This window comes from Dendropsophus ebraccatus, chromosome 8 (assembly GCF_027789765.1).
Source record: "Dendropsophus ebraccatus isolate aDenEbr1 chromosome 8, aDenEbr1.pat, whole genome shotgun sequence".
NCBI classification, from domain to species: domain Eukaryota; kingdom Metazoa; phylum Chordata; class Amphibia; order Anura; family Hylidae; genus Dendropsophus; species Dendropsophus ebraccatus.
In genome coordinates, this window is record NC_091461.1 from 2192255 (window position 1) to 2211232 (window position 18978).

Consider the following 18978-nt stretch of genomic DNA (forward strand, 5'->3'; position numbering starts at 1 on the left):
CCTACCACCTGTCCTACAGAAGGACATACATAGGCCTGAGCCTGCTCTCCTCCTACCACCTGTCCTACAGGACACACATAGGCCTGAGCCTGCTCTCCTACCACCTGTCCTACAGGACACATTTAGGCCCGAGCCTGCTCTCCTCCTACCACCTGTCCTACAGAAGGACACACATAGGCCTGAGCCTGCTCTCCTATCCTACCACCTGTCCTACAGGACACACATAGGCCTGAGCCTGCTCTCCTACCACCTGTCCTACAGAAGGACACACATAGGCCTGAGCCTGCTCTCCTCCTACCACCTGTCCTACAGGACACACATAGGCCTGAGCCTGCTCTCCTACCACCTGTCCTACAGAAGGACACACATAGGCCTGAGCCTGCTCTCCTACCACCTGTCCTACAGAAGGACATACATAGGCCTGAGCCTGCTCTCCTACCACCTGTCCTACAGAAGGACACACATAGGCCTGAGCCTGCTCTCCTCCTACCACCTGTCCTACAGGACACACATAGGCCTGAGCCTGCTCTCCTCCTACCACCTGTCCTACAGGACACACATAGGCCTGAGCCTGCTCTCCTCCTACCACCTGTCCTACAGGACACACATAGGCCTGAGCCTGCTCTCCTCCTACCACCTGTCCTACAGGACACACATAGGCCTGAGCCTGCTCTCCTACCACCTGTCCTACAGGACACACATAGGCCTGAGCCTGCTCTCCTACCACCTGTCCTACAGGACACACATAGGCCTGAGCCTGCTCTCCTCCTACCACCTGTCCTACAGGACACACATAGGCCTAAGCCTGCTCTCCTCCTACCACCTGTCCTACAGGACACACATAGGCCCGAGCCTGCTCTCCTCCTACCACCTGTCCTACAGGACACACATAGGCCTGAGCCTGCTCTCCTCCTACCACCTGTCCTACAGGACACACATAGGCCTGAGCCTGCTCTCCTCCTACCACCTGTCCTACAGAAGGACACACATAGGCCTGAGCCTGCTCTCCTCCTACCACCTGTCCTACAGGACACACATAGGCCTGAGCCTGCTCTCCTCCTACCACCTGTCCTACAGGACACACATAGGCCTAAGCCTGCTCTCCTCCTACCACCTGTCCTACAGGACACACATAGGCCTGAGCCTGCTCTCCTCCTACCACCTGTCCTACAGGACACACATAGGCCTAAGCCTGCTCTCCTCCTACCACCTGTCCTACAGGACACACATAGGCCTGAGCCTGCTCTCCTTCTACCACCTGTCCTACAGGACACACATAGGCCTGAGCCTGCTCTCCTACCACCTGTCCTACAGGACACATAGGCCTGAGCCTGCTCTCCTCCTACCACCTGTCCTACAGGACACACATAGGCCTGAGCCTGCTCTCCTCCTACCACCTGTCCTACAGGACACACATAGGCCTAAGCCTGCTCTCCTCCTACCACCTGTCCCACAGGACACATAGGCCTGAGCCTGCTCTCCTCCTACCACCTGTCCTACAGGACACACATAGGCCTAAGCCTGCTCTCCTCCTACCACCTGTCCTACAGGATACACATAGGCCTGAGCCTGCTCTCCTCCTACCACCTGTCCCACAGGACACACATAGGCCTGAGCCTGCTCTCCTTCTACCACCTGTCCTACAGGACACACATAGGCCTGAGCCTGCTCCTATCCTCCTACCACCTGTCCCACAGGACACACATAGGCCTGAGCCTGCTCTCCTCCTACCACCTGTCCTACAGGACACACATAGGCCTGAGCCTGCTCTCCTCCTACCACCTGTCCTACAGGACACACATAGGCCCGAGCCTGCTCTCCTCCTACCACCTGTCCTACAGGACACACATAGGCCTGAGCCTGCTCTCCTTCTACCACCTGTCCTACAGGACACACATAGGCCTGAGCCTGCTCTCCTCCTACCACCTGTCTCACAGGACACACATAGGCCTGAGCCTGCTCTCCTCCTACCACCTGTCCTACAGGACACACATAGGCCTGAGCCTGCTCTCCTCCTACCACCTGTCCTACAGGACACACATAGGCCTAAGCCTGCTCTCCTCCTACCACCTGTCCTACAGAAGGACACACATAGGCCTGAGCCTGCTCTCCTCCTACCACCTGTCCTACAGGACACACATAGGCCCGAGCCTGCTCTCCTACCACCTGTCCTACAGGACACACATAGGCCTGAGCCTGCTCTCCTACCACCTGTCCTACAGGACACACATAGGCCTGAGCCTGCTCTCCTCCTACCACCTGTCCTACAGGACACACATAGGCCCGAGCCTGCTCTCCTCCTACCACCTGTCCTACAGGACACACATAGGCCTGAGCCTGCTCTCCTACCACCTGTCCTACAGGACACACATAGGCCTGAGCCTGCTCCTATCCTACTACCACCTGTCCTACAGAAGGACACACATAGGCCTGAGCCTGCTCTCCTCCTACCACCTGTCCCACAGAAGGACACACATAGGCCTGAGCCTGCTCTCCTACCACCTGTCCTACAGGACACACATAGGCCCGAGCCTGCTCTCCTCCTACCACCTGTCCTACAGGACACACATAGGCCTGAGCCTGCTCTCCTCCTACCACCTGTCCTACAGGACACACATAGGCCTGAGCCTGCTCTCCTCCTACCACCTGTCCTACAGGACACACATAGGCCTGAGCCTGCTCTCCTCCTACCACCTGTCCTACAGGACACACATAGGCCTGAGCCTGCTCTCCTCCTACCACCTGTCCTACAGGACACACATAGGCCTAAGCCTGCTCTCCTCCTACCACCCGTCCCACAGGACACACATAGGCCTGAGCCTGCTCTCCTCCTACCACCTGTCCTACAGGACACACATAGGCCTGAGCCTGCTCCTATCCTCCTACCACCTGTCCTACAGGACACACATAGGCCTGAGCCTGCTCACCTACCACCTGTCCTACAGGACACACATAGGCCTGAGCCTGCTCTCCTCCTACCACCTCTCCTACAGGACACACATAGGCCTGAGCCTGCTCCTATCCTACCACCTGTCCTACAGGACACACATAGGCCTAAGCCTGCTCTCCTCCTACCACCTGTCCTACAGGACACACATAGGCCTGAGCCTGCTCTCCTCCTACCACCTGTCCTACAGGACACACATAGGCCTGAGCCTGCTCTCCTCCTACCACCTGTCCTACAGGACACACATAGGCCTGAGCCTGCTCTCCTCCTACCACCTGTCCTACAGGACACACATAGGCCTAAGCCTGCTCTCCTCCTACCACCCGTCCCACAGGACACACATAGGCCTGAGCCTGCTCTCCTCCTACCACCTGTCCTACAGGACACACATAGGCCTGAGCCTGCTCTCCTCCCACCTGTCCTACAGGACACACATAGGCCTGAGCCTGCTCTCCTCCTACCACCTGTCCCACAGAAGGACACACATAGGCCTGAGCCTGCTCTCCTCCTACCACCTGTCCTACAGGACACACATAGGCCTGAGCCTGCTCCTATCCTACCACCTGTCCTACAGGACACACATAGGCCTGAGCCTGCTCTCCTCCTACCACCTGTCCTACAGGACACACATAGGCCTGAGCCTGCTCCTATCCTACCACCTGTCCTACAGGACACACATAGGCCTGAGCCTGCTCTCCTCCTACCACCTGTCCTACAGGACACACATAGGCCTGAGCCTGCTCTCCTCCTACCACCTGTCCTACAGGACACACATAGGCCCGAGCCTGCTCTCCTCCTACCACCTGTCCTACAGGACACACATAGGCCTGAGCCTGCTCTCCTCCTACCACCTGTCCTACAGGACACACATAGGCCTGAGCCTGCTCTCCTCCTACCACCTGTCCTACAGAAGGACACACATAGGCCTGAGCCTGCTCCTATCCTACCACCTGTCCTACAGGACACACATAGGCCTGAGCCTGCTCTCCTACCACCTGTCCTACAGGACACACATAGGCCTGAGCCTGCTCTCCTCCTACCACCTGTCCTACAGGACACACATAGGCCTGAGCCTGCTCTCCTCCTACCACCTGTCCTACAGGACACACATAGGCCTGAGCCTGCTCTCCTCCTACCACCTGTCCTACAGGACACACATAGGCCTGAGCCTGCTCCCCTCCTACCACCTGTCATACAGGACACACATAGGCCTGAGCCTGCTCTCCTCCTACCACCTGTCCTACAGGACACACATAGGCCTGAGCCTGCTCTCCTCATACCACCTGTCCTACAGAAGGACACACATAGGCCTGAGCCTGCTCTCCTCCTACCACCTGTCCTACAGAAGGACACACATAGGCCTGAGCCTGCTCTCCTCCTACCACCTATCCTACAGGACACACATAGGCCCGAGCCTGCTCTCCTCCTACCACCTGTCCTACAGGACACACATAGGCCTGAGCCTGCTCTCCTCCTACCACCTGTCCTACAGGACACACATAGGCCTGAGCCTGCTCTCCTACCACCTGTCCCACAGAAGGACACACATAGGCCTGAGCCTGCTCTCCTCCTACCACCTGTCCTACAGGACACACATAGGCCTGAGCCTGCTCTCCTCCTACCACCTGTCCTACAGGACCCACATAGGCCTGAGCCTGCTCACCCCCTACCACCTGTCCTACAGGACACACATAGGCCTGAGCCTGCTCTCCCCCTACCACCTGTCCTACAGGACACACATAGGCCTGAGCCTGCTCTTCTCCTACCACCTGTCCTACAGAAGGACACACATAGGCCTGAGCCTGCTCTCCTCCTACCACCTGTCCTACAGGACACACATAGGCCTGAGCCTGCTCTCCTCCTACCACCTGTCCTACAGGACACACATAGGCCTGAGCCTGCTCTCCTCCTACCACCTGTCCTACAGGACACACATAGGCCTGAGCCTGCTCTCTTACTACCACCTGTCCTACAGGACACACATAGGCCTGAGCCTGCTCTCCTCCTACTTCCTGTCCCACAGAAGGACACACATAGGCCTAAGCCTGCTCTCCTCCTACCACCTGTCCTACAGAAGGACAGGAAAAATACAAGGAGGCTGGAGGTCAGCATAGGGCCTTATAGGCAGGGCAATTAACCTCTTAGGGACATATGACGTACCCGTACGTCATATGTCCCTAGGAGGTGTTCAGAGCGGGGCTGCGCGGCGACCCCGCTCCGAACCGCTGCGATCCCTGGTGCCGCGTGTAGCCCAGGACCGCGGCTATTAGCGGCCACGGTCTGTTTGCCGTGCCCGCTAATCAGGTAATCGGAGGCAGCTGTCAAAGTTGACAGCTGCCTCCGATTACCGGAGGCAGCCGTTCCCTGGTGTCTAGTGGCGGAGATCGCTCCTCCGTGTGTGGTGCCGGCTGGGGTCTGCTCCAAGATGGCTCCGACCCCGGCTTGGCACTCGTTTGTTTTTAGCTGCAGCAGCCGAAAGCAAACGAGTGCCGATCTCATTGATCTGTGCTGTATTACTATACAGCAAAGATCTCAATGAGAGATCAAAGTGTATATACTAGAAGTCCCTAACCCCAGGGGGGAATAACCCTAACCCCAGGGGGGGGAATAACCCTAACCCCAGGGGGGGAATAACCCTAACCCCAGGGGGGGGGAATAACCCTAACCCCAGGGGGGGGAATAACCCTAATCCCAGAGGGGGAATAACCCTAATCCCAGAGGGGGAATAACCCTTATCCCAGAGGGGGAATAACCCTACCCCCAGGGGGGGGATAACCCTAACCCCAGGGGGGGAATAACCCTAACCCTAGGGGGGAAATAACCCTAACCCCAGGGAGGGAATAACCCTAACCCCAGGGGGGGAATAACCCTAACCCCAGGGGGGGGGAATAACCGTAACCCCGGGGGGGGGGGGGAATAACCCTAACCCGGGGGGGGAATAACCCTAACCGCAGGGGGGGGGGAAATAACCCTAACCCCAGGGGGGGGGGGGGGGAAATAACCCTAACCCTAGGGGGGGAATAACCCTACCCCCAGGGGGGGGGATAACCCTAACCCCAGGGGGGGGATAACCCTAACCCCAGGGGGGGAATAACCCTAACCCCAGGGGGGGGAATAACCCTAACCCTAGGGGGGAAATAACCCTAACCCTAGGGGGGAAATAACCCTAATCCCAGGGGGGAAATAACCCTAACCCTAGGGGGGAAATAACCCTAATCCCAGAGGGGGAATAACCCTAACCCCAGGGGGCTTCTAGTATATGTGTAAAAAAAAAAAAAAAAAGTATTATTAGTAAAAAGCCCCCTCCCCTAATAAAAGTCAGAATCACCCCTTTTCCCAGGTTATAAATAAAAGTCAATAAATAAATAAACATGTTTGCTATCGCCGCGTGCGTAATCGCCCAAACTATTAATTAATCACATTCCTGATCTCGCACGGTAAACGGCGTCAGTGCAAAAAAATCCCAAAGTGCAAAATTGTAAAAATGTAATTAAAAAGCGATCAAAAAGTCGCTTATGCGTAATCAAGGTACCGATAGAAAGAACACATCATGGCGCAAAAACTGACACCTGACACAGCCCCATAGACCAAAGGATAAAAGCGCTATAAGCCTGGGAATGGAGCGATTGTAAGGAACGTATATTTGGTAACAATGGTTTGAATTTTTTACCGGCCATCAGATACAATATAAGTTATACATGTTACATATCGTTTTAATCGTAATGACTTGAGGAACATAGATAACAAGACAGTTTTACCCCAGGGCGAATGGCGTAAAAACACATACCCCCAAATAAACAAAATATGTTTTTTTTTTCCATTTCACCACACTTTGAATTTTTTTCTTGTTTCGCAGTGTACTTTATGAAAACATTCAGCCGTCACTGCAAAGTACAATTAGTGACGCAAAAAATAAGGGCTGATGTGGGTCTCTAGGTGGAAAAATGCAAGTGCTATGTATGTATGTATGGCCTTATATACACAAGGAGGAAAAAATTAAAATTGTCTCTGTCCTTAAAGGGTTAAAGGGATATTCCTCCCCAAATTATTTTTGCATTAATACGTTGCCCCCCCCCCCCCCCGTAGCTTTCCATCTTTCCAATATCAATTTATTATGGATTCTGCATAGTTTTGCTGTTATCTAGATGCATTCACCCCCACCAAACACATAGAGCCATCAAATCTCAGTCCAACTTGCCACCCCTCCCTTACTCGGGGTCACGAGTCAGCTTCTAACCCAGACCACTGAAGTGAGGGAGGACATTGACAGCTGCTGCTGCCTCGTTTGTCCCCACGGTTTCCTGCAGCAGTCCAGTAGCAGCGGCGGCACAAACCCCCCCCCCCCCCCCTCCCTTTACTAACCAGCAGCTCTGCTATATCACTCATTCAGCTCTGCTATATCACTCATTCAGCTCTGCTATATCACTCATTCAGCTCTGCTATATCACTCACTCATCTCTGCTATACCTTGTGGATATCAGCTCTGCTACATCATGGACCAATCAGGCATAAGCATGGCATGATGGGAGATGTAGTTTTGTAGCAGGCGCCATGTTGGATATAGTTCGGCTTTTTAAAAAACTTGTAACCAGGGCTGTGGAGTCGGTAAGCTGCAGCTCCAACTCCAACTCCGACTCCTGAATTTTATCAGGACCGACTCGGACTCCTGCTCCTTGATAAATGGCCGGTCATATACCAGGGGAAATATCTATCACATCGGCTCAGCAGCTTCTCCCTAATGTCCTACATGATCCTGGGGCGACTTCTGAGGGAATATATACTGTATATACAGCAGCTTCTCCTGTGTGTGCAGCCAGTCTCCAGCCTCCATGTCGTGAACTACTCACAACTAGACTAGATGGAGCAGGTGATCTTTTCCTGCTGACATCTTCTATGTTTCTAATATTCACCACAGAAACACTAACACTGCCAGATACCTGTAATATAGAGGTCAGCCATAGTGATAGAGTCACACATAGTGATGTTGAGGGTAACTGTGGGGGCAAGCAATAACACACACATATACACACACACACACACACAGCCTGCTGCAGCCATAGCACACACACGCACACACAGCCTGCTGCAGCCATAGCACACACACGCACACACAGCCTGCTGCAGCCATAGCACACACACACGCACAGCCTGCTGCAGCCATAGCACACACACAGCTGCTGCCATAGAACACTGAAGAAAACCACACAATGTTCTACCAGAGAGAAAACCCCACACTGAGGACAGAGGTTACTGCTACACTACTTATGTCTTCTCCTCCTCCTCTATATTACACAGGATATCTCCATATTACACTGCTGCTCATATACAGTCATCCAGCATCCAGGAAGAGACCAGCACAGATCTCCCCCCACACAATGGACTCTTCCAGCTCAGGAACAAACTGCCAGTGTCCTATTACTGATATATTCCCCGACCACCCTTATGTAATAGGGCCAGTGTCCTATTACTGATATATTCCCCGACCACCCTTATGTAATAGGGCCAGTGTCCTATTACTGATATATTCCCCGACCACCCTTATGTAATAGGGCCAGTGTCCTATTACTGATATATTCCCCGGCCACCCTTATGTAATAGGGCCAGTGTCCTATTACTGATATATTCCCCGACCACCCTTATGTAATAGGGCCAGTGTCCTATTACTGATATATTCCCCGACCACCCTTATGTAATAGAGCCAGTGTCCTATTACTGATATATTCCCCGACCACCCTTATGTAATATTGCCAGTGTCCTATTACTGATATATTCCCCGACCACCCTTATGTAATAGGGCCAGTGTCCTATTACTGATATATTCCCCGACCACCCTTATCTAATAGGGCGAGTGTCCTATTACTGATATATTCCCCGACCACCCTTATGTAATAGGCCCAGTGTTCTATTACTGATATATTCCCCGACCACCCTTATCTAATAGGGCCAGTGTCCTATTACTGATATATCCCCGACCACCCTTATCTAATAGGGCCAGTGTCCTATTACTGACATATTCCCTGACCACCCTTATGTAATAGGGCCAGTGTCCTATTACTGATATATTCCCCGACCACCCTTATCTAATAGGGCCAGTGTCCTATTACTGATATATTCCCCGACCACCCTTATGTAATAGGCCCAGTGTTCTATTACTGATATATTCCCCGACCACCCTTATGTAATAGAGCCAGTGATCTATTAGAATGTTGCTCATAAAATATATTGATGAGCAAAACTTATAAAATTCATATCAAAACTCAATTCAAAATTTTTTAAAGATTTTTTTAAAGCTGGAGTCTGAGTCGGTACATTTTTTTCCCGACTCCAACTCCGACTCCACAGCCCTGCTTGTAACTATGGAAAGGAAGCAGCTAGAAAGACGGGAGACGGCTCAAAATTCTCAGGGGAACTTGGTGAGTAAGACCAGCTAGGGTTGGGGGCATTTTATTTTTTTTAGCTCTTGGGGGGAGTACCCCTTTATTGCTTGTTACCATCTGTCCTATCATTGCAGGAAGATAGAATCTTCCCCATTGTGTGCTGCTGCTTAGGATGTAAGGGAAATACTATATACTATACACACCACATTATATACACTATACACACCACATTATATACACACTCCACATTAAATATACTCTACACTATATACACCACACACATATATATATATATATATATATATATATATATATATATATATATATATATATATATTATACACTATATACACCACATTATATATACTATACACCCCACATTATATATTCTATAAACACCACATTATATATACTATACACTATATACACCACATATATATTATACACTATATACACCACATTATATACACTCACCGGCCACTTTATTAGGTACACCATGCTAGTAACGGGTTGGACCCCCTTTTGCCTTCAGAACTGCCCCAATTCTTGGTGGCATAGATACAACAAGGTGCTGGAAGCTTCCTCAGAGATTTTGGTCCATATTGACATGATGGCATCACACAGTTGCCGCAGATTTGTCGGCTGCACATCCATGATGCCAATCTCCCGTTCCACCACATCCCAAACATGCTCTATTGGATTGAGATCTGGTGACTGTGGAGGCCATTGGAGTACAGTGACCTCATTGTCATGTTCAAGCAGAAATCGAGACTCATCAGACCAGGCAACGTTTTTCCAATCTTCTACTGTCCAATTTCGATGAGCTTGTGCAAATTGTAGCCTCAGTTTCCTGTTCTTAGCTGAGCGGAGTGGCCCCCGGTGTGGTCTTCTGCTGCTGTAGCCCATACTGTGTACTGTGCGTTCAGAGATGCTCTTCTGCCTACCTTGGGTGTAACGGTTGGCTATTTGAGTCACTGTTGCCTTTCTATCAGCTGGAACCAGTCTGCCCATTCTCCTCTGACCTCTGGCATCAACAAGGCATTTCCACCCACAGAACGGCCGCTCACTGGATGTTTTTTCTTTTTCGGACCATTCTCTGTAAACACTAGAGATGGTTGTGCGTGAAAATCCCAGTAGATCAGCAGTTTCTGAAATACTCAGACCAGCCCTTCTGGCACCAACAACCATGCCACGTTCAAAGGCCTCAAATCACCTTTCTTCCCCATACTGATGCTCGGTTTGAACTGCAGGAGATTGTCTTGACCATGTCTACATGCCTAAATGCACTGAGTTGCCGCCATGTGATTGGCTGATTAGAAATTAAGTGGTAACGTGCAGTTGGACAGGTGTACCTAATAAAGTGGCCGGTGAGTGTATACTATACACACCACATTATATACACATTACATTACATATACTATACACTATTTATTACATTATATACACACATTATATACACTATATACACCACATTATATATACTATACACTATATACCACATTATATACACACCCCATTATATGCACACATATATATATATATATATATATATATATACACACCACATTATATATACTATACACCCCGCATTATATATTCTATACACACCACATTATATATTCTATACACACCACATTATATATACTATACACTATATACACCACATATATATTATACACTATATACACCACATTATATATACTATACACTATATACACCACATATATATTATACACTATATACACCACATTATATATACTATACACTATATACACCACATATATTATACACTATATACACCACATTATATATACTATACACACCACATTACATATACTATACACTATATATTACATTATATACACACATTATATACACTATATACACCATGTTATATATACTATACACACCACATTATATATATACTATACACACCACATTACATATACTATTCACTATATACCACATTATATACACACCCCATTATATGCACACATTATATATACTATACACACCACATTATATATACTATACACTATATACACCACATATATATTATACACTACTGGAAAATTTACCCGGCGCTGCCCGGGTATAAAGTGTCAGTGTGTATAGGGGGTCCTGTATACCTGTAGTATAGAGTTGGTGGATGTGCTGTATACCTGTAGTATAGAGTTGGTGGAGGTCTTGTATAACTGAAGTATATAGTTCGGGGGTCCTGTATACCTGTAGTGTATAGTTTGAGGGTCCTGTATACCTGAAGTATATAATTGGTGGAGTTCCTGTATACCTGTAGTGTATAGTTTTGGGGTTCTGAATACCTGTAGTGTATAGTTTGGGGTTCTGTATACCTGTAGTATAGAGTTGGTGGAGGTGCTGTGGCAGTGTTATCCAGTCACAGTATGGTGGTATTGGTCAGGTCTGGTATGGCAGTGTTATCCAGTCACAGTATGGCGGTATTGGTAAGGTCTGATATAGCTGGTGTTATCCAGTCACAGTATGGCGGTATTGTTCAAGTCTGGTATGGCGGTGTTATTCAGTCACAGTGTGTCGGTATTGGTCAGGTCTGGTGGTGTTATGCAGTCACAGTATGGCGGTATTGGTCAGGTCTGGTCTGGTGGTGTTATCCAGTCACAGTATGGCGGTATTGGTCAGGTCTGGTATGGCAGTGTTATCCAGTCACAGTATGGCGGTATTGGTCAGGTCTGGCAGTGTTATCCAGTCACAGTATGACGGTATTGGTCAGGTCTGGTGTGGCGGTGTTAAATGTGACATCTAGAGCTATTACCTACCAGTCCTGATGCTAATTGGTGAGTGAGGATGGGGCATCCTCAGGTTTAGTGCTTAGGGCAGCAGCAGCTGGTAATACTGCCCTGTACACATGTACTGTATAGATGGAGTAGGGGGTCCTGTATACATGTACTGTATAGATGGAGTAGGGGGTCCTGTATACATGTACTGTATAGATGGAGTAGGGGGTCCTGTATACATGTACTGTATAGATGGAGTAGGGGGTCCTGTATACATGTACTGTATAGATGGAGTAGGGGGTCCTGTATACATGTACTGTATAGATGGAGTAGGGGGTCCTGTATATATATGTACTGTATAGATGGAGTAGGGGGTCCTGTATACATGTACTGTATAGATGGAGTAGGGGGTCCTGTATACATGTACTGTATAGATGGAGTAGGGGGTCCTGTATACATGTACTGTATAGATGGAGTAGGGGGTCCTGTATACATGTACTGTATAGATGGAGTAGGGGGGTCCTGTATACATGTACTGTATAGATGGAGTAGGGGGTCCTGTATACATGTACTGTAGAGATGGAGTAGGGGGGTCCTGTATACATGTACTGTATAGATGGAGTAGGGGGGTCCTGTATACATGTACTGTATAGATGGAGTAGGAGGGTCCTGATTACATGTACTGTATAGATGGAGTAGGAGGTCCTGTGTGAGGCAGCTTCCCTAGCAACCACAACTCCCTGTGAAAATGAAAGCAGTAATCCTATTGGTTGCTAAGGCTCCAACTGCTGTTTCCTCTGGGCAGCTGCAGCTAATTATATCACCTGTGTTTGCAGTGTGGACTCAATGGGGTGCAGCTCTTTCCCCTCCCCCTCCCCTCCTGTACATCTGGCGGGGACGGGACCTTCGCTAAAACCTTCCCGGGCACCCAATGTATTTTTGTGCCAAATTTGGGGTCAAAAGGTTCAGGCGTTTGGAAGTCTATATGGGACAGACAGAAAGACAGACTTTCATTTTTATGATATAGATATACTATACGCTATATGTTGGTGACTTTCTGCAGGTAACAGGTTTTCTCTTCTCTTGCAGATATTTTCTCATCATCTTCCCAGGAGAATCTCCTCCAGAGTCATATCTTGTTGTTTAATGTCACCATCCCCCAGCACGAGGTGGTCACCATGGCCGAGCTGAAGCTTTCTTTAGGAGACGCTGGTCCGGGGCACCTCAGTCTATTTGACGTTATCCACATCGAACCCTCCGAGAACCTGATGGACCCCAACTCCTTCTTGGCTTCCAAAGACGTTGCAGGAGATGAATCTGTGACCATAGATGTCACCAAAGCCGTGAAGCGATGGATAAAGTCTAAGGTGCAAGTGAAGAAGCTAGAGATCTTCCTGAAGCTAAAGGCTCCACAAGACACCTGCCTTACAACTAAGAACTTCACTATCTATTCTGATAGAAGTCACCCCCCCATATTAATCGTCTTCTCAGATGATCAAAGCGAGAGCAACGTGAAGGACAATCCCATGGGTCTAACCCAAATGATGCTCTATGAGCAAAGTAACAAGCTGGGAACCTACTCCAAAAACACCACTAATGGACATGGTGAGGAACACAAAGGGAAGAGGAGGACGAAGCGTAATGCGGAGAGCAACCACTGCACCAAGGCCTCCCTCATCGTCAATTTCAAAGACATCGGCTGGGACTCCATCATCATCTTCCCTCCGAGCTATGATGTCGGCCAGTGTGTGGGAAACTGCTATTATCCCCTGACCGAGAACCTGACGCCCACGAAGCACGCCATAGTGCAGTCACTGATGCACATGAAGAAACCCAAAGATGTCGGAAACATTTGTTGTGTGCCGACCAAGCTAGAAAGTATCCAGGTGGTGTACCGGGAAAACAAACAGACCTACATCAAGAAGAACTACGAGGACATGAAAGTGGTGGAGTGCGGCTGTAGGTAGCCTCCTCGCCGGCTGTAGGTAGCCTCCTCACCTGATGTGGGTAGTCTACTCGCCGACTGTATGTAGTCTCCACTCCGGCTATAGGAAGTCTCCTTGCAGTTCGTGGGTGGTCTCCTCACCAACTGTGGGTGGTCTCCTCGCCGGCCGTAGGTAAACTCCTCACCGGCTGTAGGTAGTTTCCTCGATGGCTGTAGGTGGCTTTCCTGCTGGCTGTGGGTAGTCTCCTTGCCGGTTGTAGGGAAACTTCGCTCAGGCTGTAGGTAGCCTCCTCATTGGCTGTAGGTAGAATTCGCTCCAGCTGTAGGTAGTGTTCTCGCCAGTTGTAAGGAGTCTCTTCGCTGGCTGTAGGAAGACTCCAACTCTAGGTAGTCTTCTCTTCGGCTCTAGGTAGTCTCCTCGCTGGCTCTAGGTAGTCTCCTCGCTGGCTCTAGGTAGTCTCCTCGCTGGGCCACGTTTACATAGGGCGATAGCCGTTCAGACTCCAATGGGTCGAATGTACTGAAGACAAATAATGAACGCTTGTCTGGTTACACCATTAATCTACTAACCTATTTATCTTCTCTGTCTTCTCGGAGGATTCAAGTTTAAAAGGGAAAATTTAAAGGGGTATTCTGGCCAGAGCAAGGAAATAACCTTTGGGACCCCCAATGGTTGCTCAGGAGCACCACAGCTCGCACTGAATTTCTTCTTGCCTATTTCCACAGCTATCCCGGTACACTTGAAGGTGACGGTTCTCTGTTGAACGCATCACAACTCCAGGGATCAAAGACAGTCCCTGGGGTCAGAGCCCCACCCAGGTCACTTACTGGTGCTGGAATACCTCTTTAAGCAACTAGACTAATATGTATAGCTGGATCCCCTGATGACATGAGACGAGGTTCTGTGGAGCATTATACGTGAAGATTCTCAGGTTCTGATTGGCTTAGAGCATTATCTCCTCGATGGAGGGTGACAGCTACAGGACAGGAAGATGCCCAGGGTTAAAGGGGATCTCCACAATCAGGAAAAGGCTGTATCCTTCTGATTGTGTTGGGAAAATCCCTTCAGGGACAGTATATAGACGGGCATTGTGCGGCACTGCGGATCAGGACAACGTGACGCAATGTCCACGGGAGATGAACTGTAAGTGATGTGTAACAATACTATAAACCTTTCAGGAGTCGGAGGTCACTGTGGACGGGACCCTCCATATCCTGAGTGTAATATATTACGTATACAGTGTTACATATTCGTACCCGCCAATGATAGACACACAGATATCACACACGGGGTCTACAGCGGGAATGGACTGGACAGCTGCAACTCCCACCAATGCCTCCTATAAACGATAATACGGTACGGGGGCCGGACACCGCTCCACCATCTACATTCATAGTAGTCCAAACAGGAAGTTCTGGATTCAACTTCCTGGGATCAGCTGTCATTGGGTAAAATAATCTTTCTGGATTCATTCTTTATTTTTGCTAAAAACACCAATGTAAACATGTAGTAACCCTTCTGGCATTACAAAGAAGCTACAATGTTGCAGATACATCCTGCCAAGGACTTGTTTACATCAGCCATCTCAGAAGGGAGGAGCAACATATAAAAAGTTATGTTTGAGTGGAATACCCCTTTACTTGGGAGTGGGAACAAACTAGACCTAATCTCTGTGCACAGGGCCGGGCATACAGGTGTAGACGCTCCCACTCCCCATCAGGAGTAACCAGTCTGGGTGTTCACACTTTCCTGGCCGGAGGGATCCATCCCTGGGGGGTTAGAGTGATTGGTTATATCCCACAAGATAAAGGGGATGAGTCTGGGACTCTCCTCCTACTGACCACATTTCTGAGAAGGCCATGTGACCAAACTTTCATCAATCCTTGACATGTGACACAGAGCGGTATTAAAGGGGTTGTCCAGCGGAAAAAAAAACTTCTTTCAAATAAACTGGTGCCAGAAAGTTATATAGATTTGTAATTTACTTCTATTTAAAAATCTCCAGTCTTCCAGTACTTATGAGCTGCTGTATGTCCTGCAAGAAGTGTATTCTCTCCAGCCTGACACGGTGCTCTCTGCTGCTGCTCTGTCCATGTCAGGAACTGTCCAGAGCAGCAGCAAATCCCCATAGAAAACCTCTGCTGCTCTGGACAGTTCCTGACATGGACAGAGGTGGCAGCAGAGAGTACTGTGTCTAAATGTAAATAAAACACCACTTCCTGCAGGACATACAGCAGTTTATAAGTATGGGAAGACTTAAGATTTTTAAATAGAAGTAAATTACAAATCTATATAACTTTCTGACACCAGCTGATTTGAAAGAATTTTTTTTTCCGCTGGAGAATCCCTTTAATCATTGCTTGTCCATAATACCGCAGTCTATGCAGTCTTAGCAGTATAACAAGTCACATGACCGCTCCCACTATCCAGCCACATGACAAGGTTATACTGGGGTCCGGGTACTGGGACACTGCACCTCGCTTTGTTCTTGGGGTCACTTTCTGACAGTCCTCGATATTTATGACTATGAGGCGAGAAGGGCCCCTGCTAATGTGGCCCCTGATTTATACTATATTTTGGTCTCCTCCGATTCTCACAATACACAATGCTTGATGTGTTTTCCATCTTTGCACCTTGAGAATGTTTTTTGCATTGTGTCTGTGATTCCAACAGCGCCACCCATGTCCACAGGCTGTAAATGGTAGTGCACTGCAATGCCAGACACAGCCACTAAACCAGAGGGGCGCTATTGCTGAGGAAAAAGCCGAGACTGATCCTAACCAACCAAACCCGGATCTATAAGACTAAAGGCTTCACCACATAAAGAGGGCAGAAGGTCCTCCATAGGTGCTAGGACCCAGGGGACACCTCTGCGACATCACATACAGTATATCCTCAGGAGGATGGGTACCCGCTGTATACACTGCGGGGTCCATTGGATTTTGTGTCACATTTGGTAAATGAAGGTGAATAAAGAAGAGATTGGTAAGAGCCGGGGGTCATAGTCTTCCATTGTTTCCATGGTTACAGTATGGTGGGATGTGAAGCCTCGTACTCTATGTGCTGCCATATAGTGACTCCATAGAGCATTCAATCAGAGATATTGTATGATATGTATGGGGTGTGATGTATGGGGTGAGATGTATGGGGTGTCATGTATGGGGTGTCATGTATTGGGGTGATGTATGGGGTTATGTATGGGGTGAGATGTATGGAGTATAATGTATGGGGTGTGATGTATGGAGTATAATGTATGGGGTATAATGTATGGGGTGTGATGTATGGGGTATAATGTATGGGTATAATGTATGGGGGTGATGTATGGGGGTATAATGTATGGGGTGTGATGTATGGGGTATAATGTATGGGGTGTGATGTATGGGGTATGATGTATGGGTATAATGTATGGGGTGTGATGTATGGGGTGTGATGTATGGGGTATAATGTATGGGTATAATGTATGGGGGTGATGTATGGGGTATAATGTATGGGGTGTGATGTATGGGGTGTGATGTATGGGGTATAATGTATGGGTATAATGTATGGGTATAATGTATGGGGGTGATGTATGGGGTATAATGTATGGGGTATGATGTATGGGGTATAATGTATGGGGGTGATGTATGGGGGTGATGTATGGGGTATAATGTATGGGGTATAATGTATGGGGGTGATGTATGGGGTATAATGTATGGGGTATGATGTATGGGGTATAATGTATGGGGGTGATGTATGGGGGTGATGTATGGGGTATAATGTATGGGGTATAATGTATGGGGGTGATGTATGGGGGTGATGTATGGGGTGATGTATGGGGGTGATGTATGGGGTGTGATGTATGGGGTATAATGTATGGGGGTGATGTATGGGGTGTGATGTATGGGGGTGATGTATGGGGGTGATGTATGGGGTATAATGTATGGGGTATAATGTATGGGGTGTGATGTATGGGGTGTGATGTATGGGGTATAATGTATGGGGTATAATGTATGGGGGTGATGTATGGGGTATAATGTATGGGGTGTGATGTATGGGGTATAATGTATGGGGTGTGATGTATTGGGTGTGATGTATGGGGTGTGATGTATGGGGTATGATATATGGGGTATGATATAGGTGTATGGGGTGTGATATATGGGGTATGATATATGTGTATGGGGTGAGATGTATGGGGTATGATATAGGTGTATAGGGTATGATGTATGGGGTATGATGGCAGTATAGGAGAGCGGGGTGTATGTTACATGAGGTGTGGTGGTATATAGCACTGTATGGCCTGTATGGATAGTGGTCTGAAGGATGAGATCAGTGAAAATTTGGTTCTGCTCTGTATGGGGCCTGGGGGCCCTCCTATTAGTCATCCTAATACTTAAAGGGAAACTCTGAAAAACAGGAATTTTAAATCAACTTTTGTCATAAAATCTATATTATAAAATCTTCCAGTACTTATCAGCTGCTGTATGTCCTGCAGGAAGTGGTGTATTCTCTCCAGTCTGACACAGTGCTCTCTGCTGTCACCTCTGTCCATGTCAGGAACTGTCCAGAGCAGCAGCAAATCCCCATAGAAAACCTCTGCTGCTCTGGACAGTTCCTGACATGGACAGAGGTGGCAGCAGAGAGCACTGTGTCAGACTGGAGAGAATACACCACTTCCTGCAGGACATACAGCAGCTGATAAGTACTGGAAGGCTGGAGATTTTTGTGTAGAGGTAAATTACCAATCTGTATAAACTTTCTGACACCAGAGTTCCCCTTTAACCCTTTGCTGCGGTGATACCCTGGTTAGAGCATTAGCGTTGTATATATTATATACAGCGCTGTCAGCGCTCCGTTACTTCTCCCCCCAGCCTCCATAGTATCTGTCCCCTCTTATTTCTCGTCTTTCCTCCTCTTCCTCGTCCGTCTGGCCTCAGGATTATCGGACGCTACTTATCGGCTTTGTGTCAGGTTGAGGAGTT

General features: G+C 48.7%; 1 protein-coding gene across 1 annotated transcript in view; it reads left to right on the forward strand.

The window, feature by feature from the left end:
* Positions 1 to 14318, forward strand: part of LOC138798366 (dorsalin-1-like) — a 57133-nt gene extending 42815 nt beyond the window's left edge. The window contains exon 2 of the mRNA XM_069978783.1: positions 13164 to 14318. Coding sequence (XP_069834884.1) covers positions 13164 to 14041 — 878 coding nt within the window. The 3' untranslated portion in view covers positions 14042 to 14318. The remainder of the gene's footprint in view (positions 1 to 13163) is intronic.
* The last annotated feature ends 4660 nt before the right edge of the window (positions 14319 to 18978 follow it).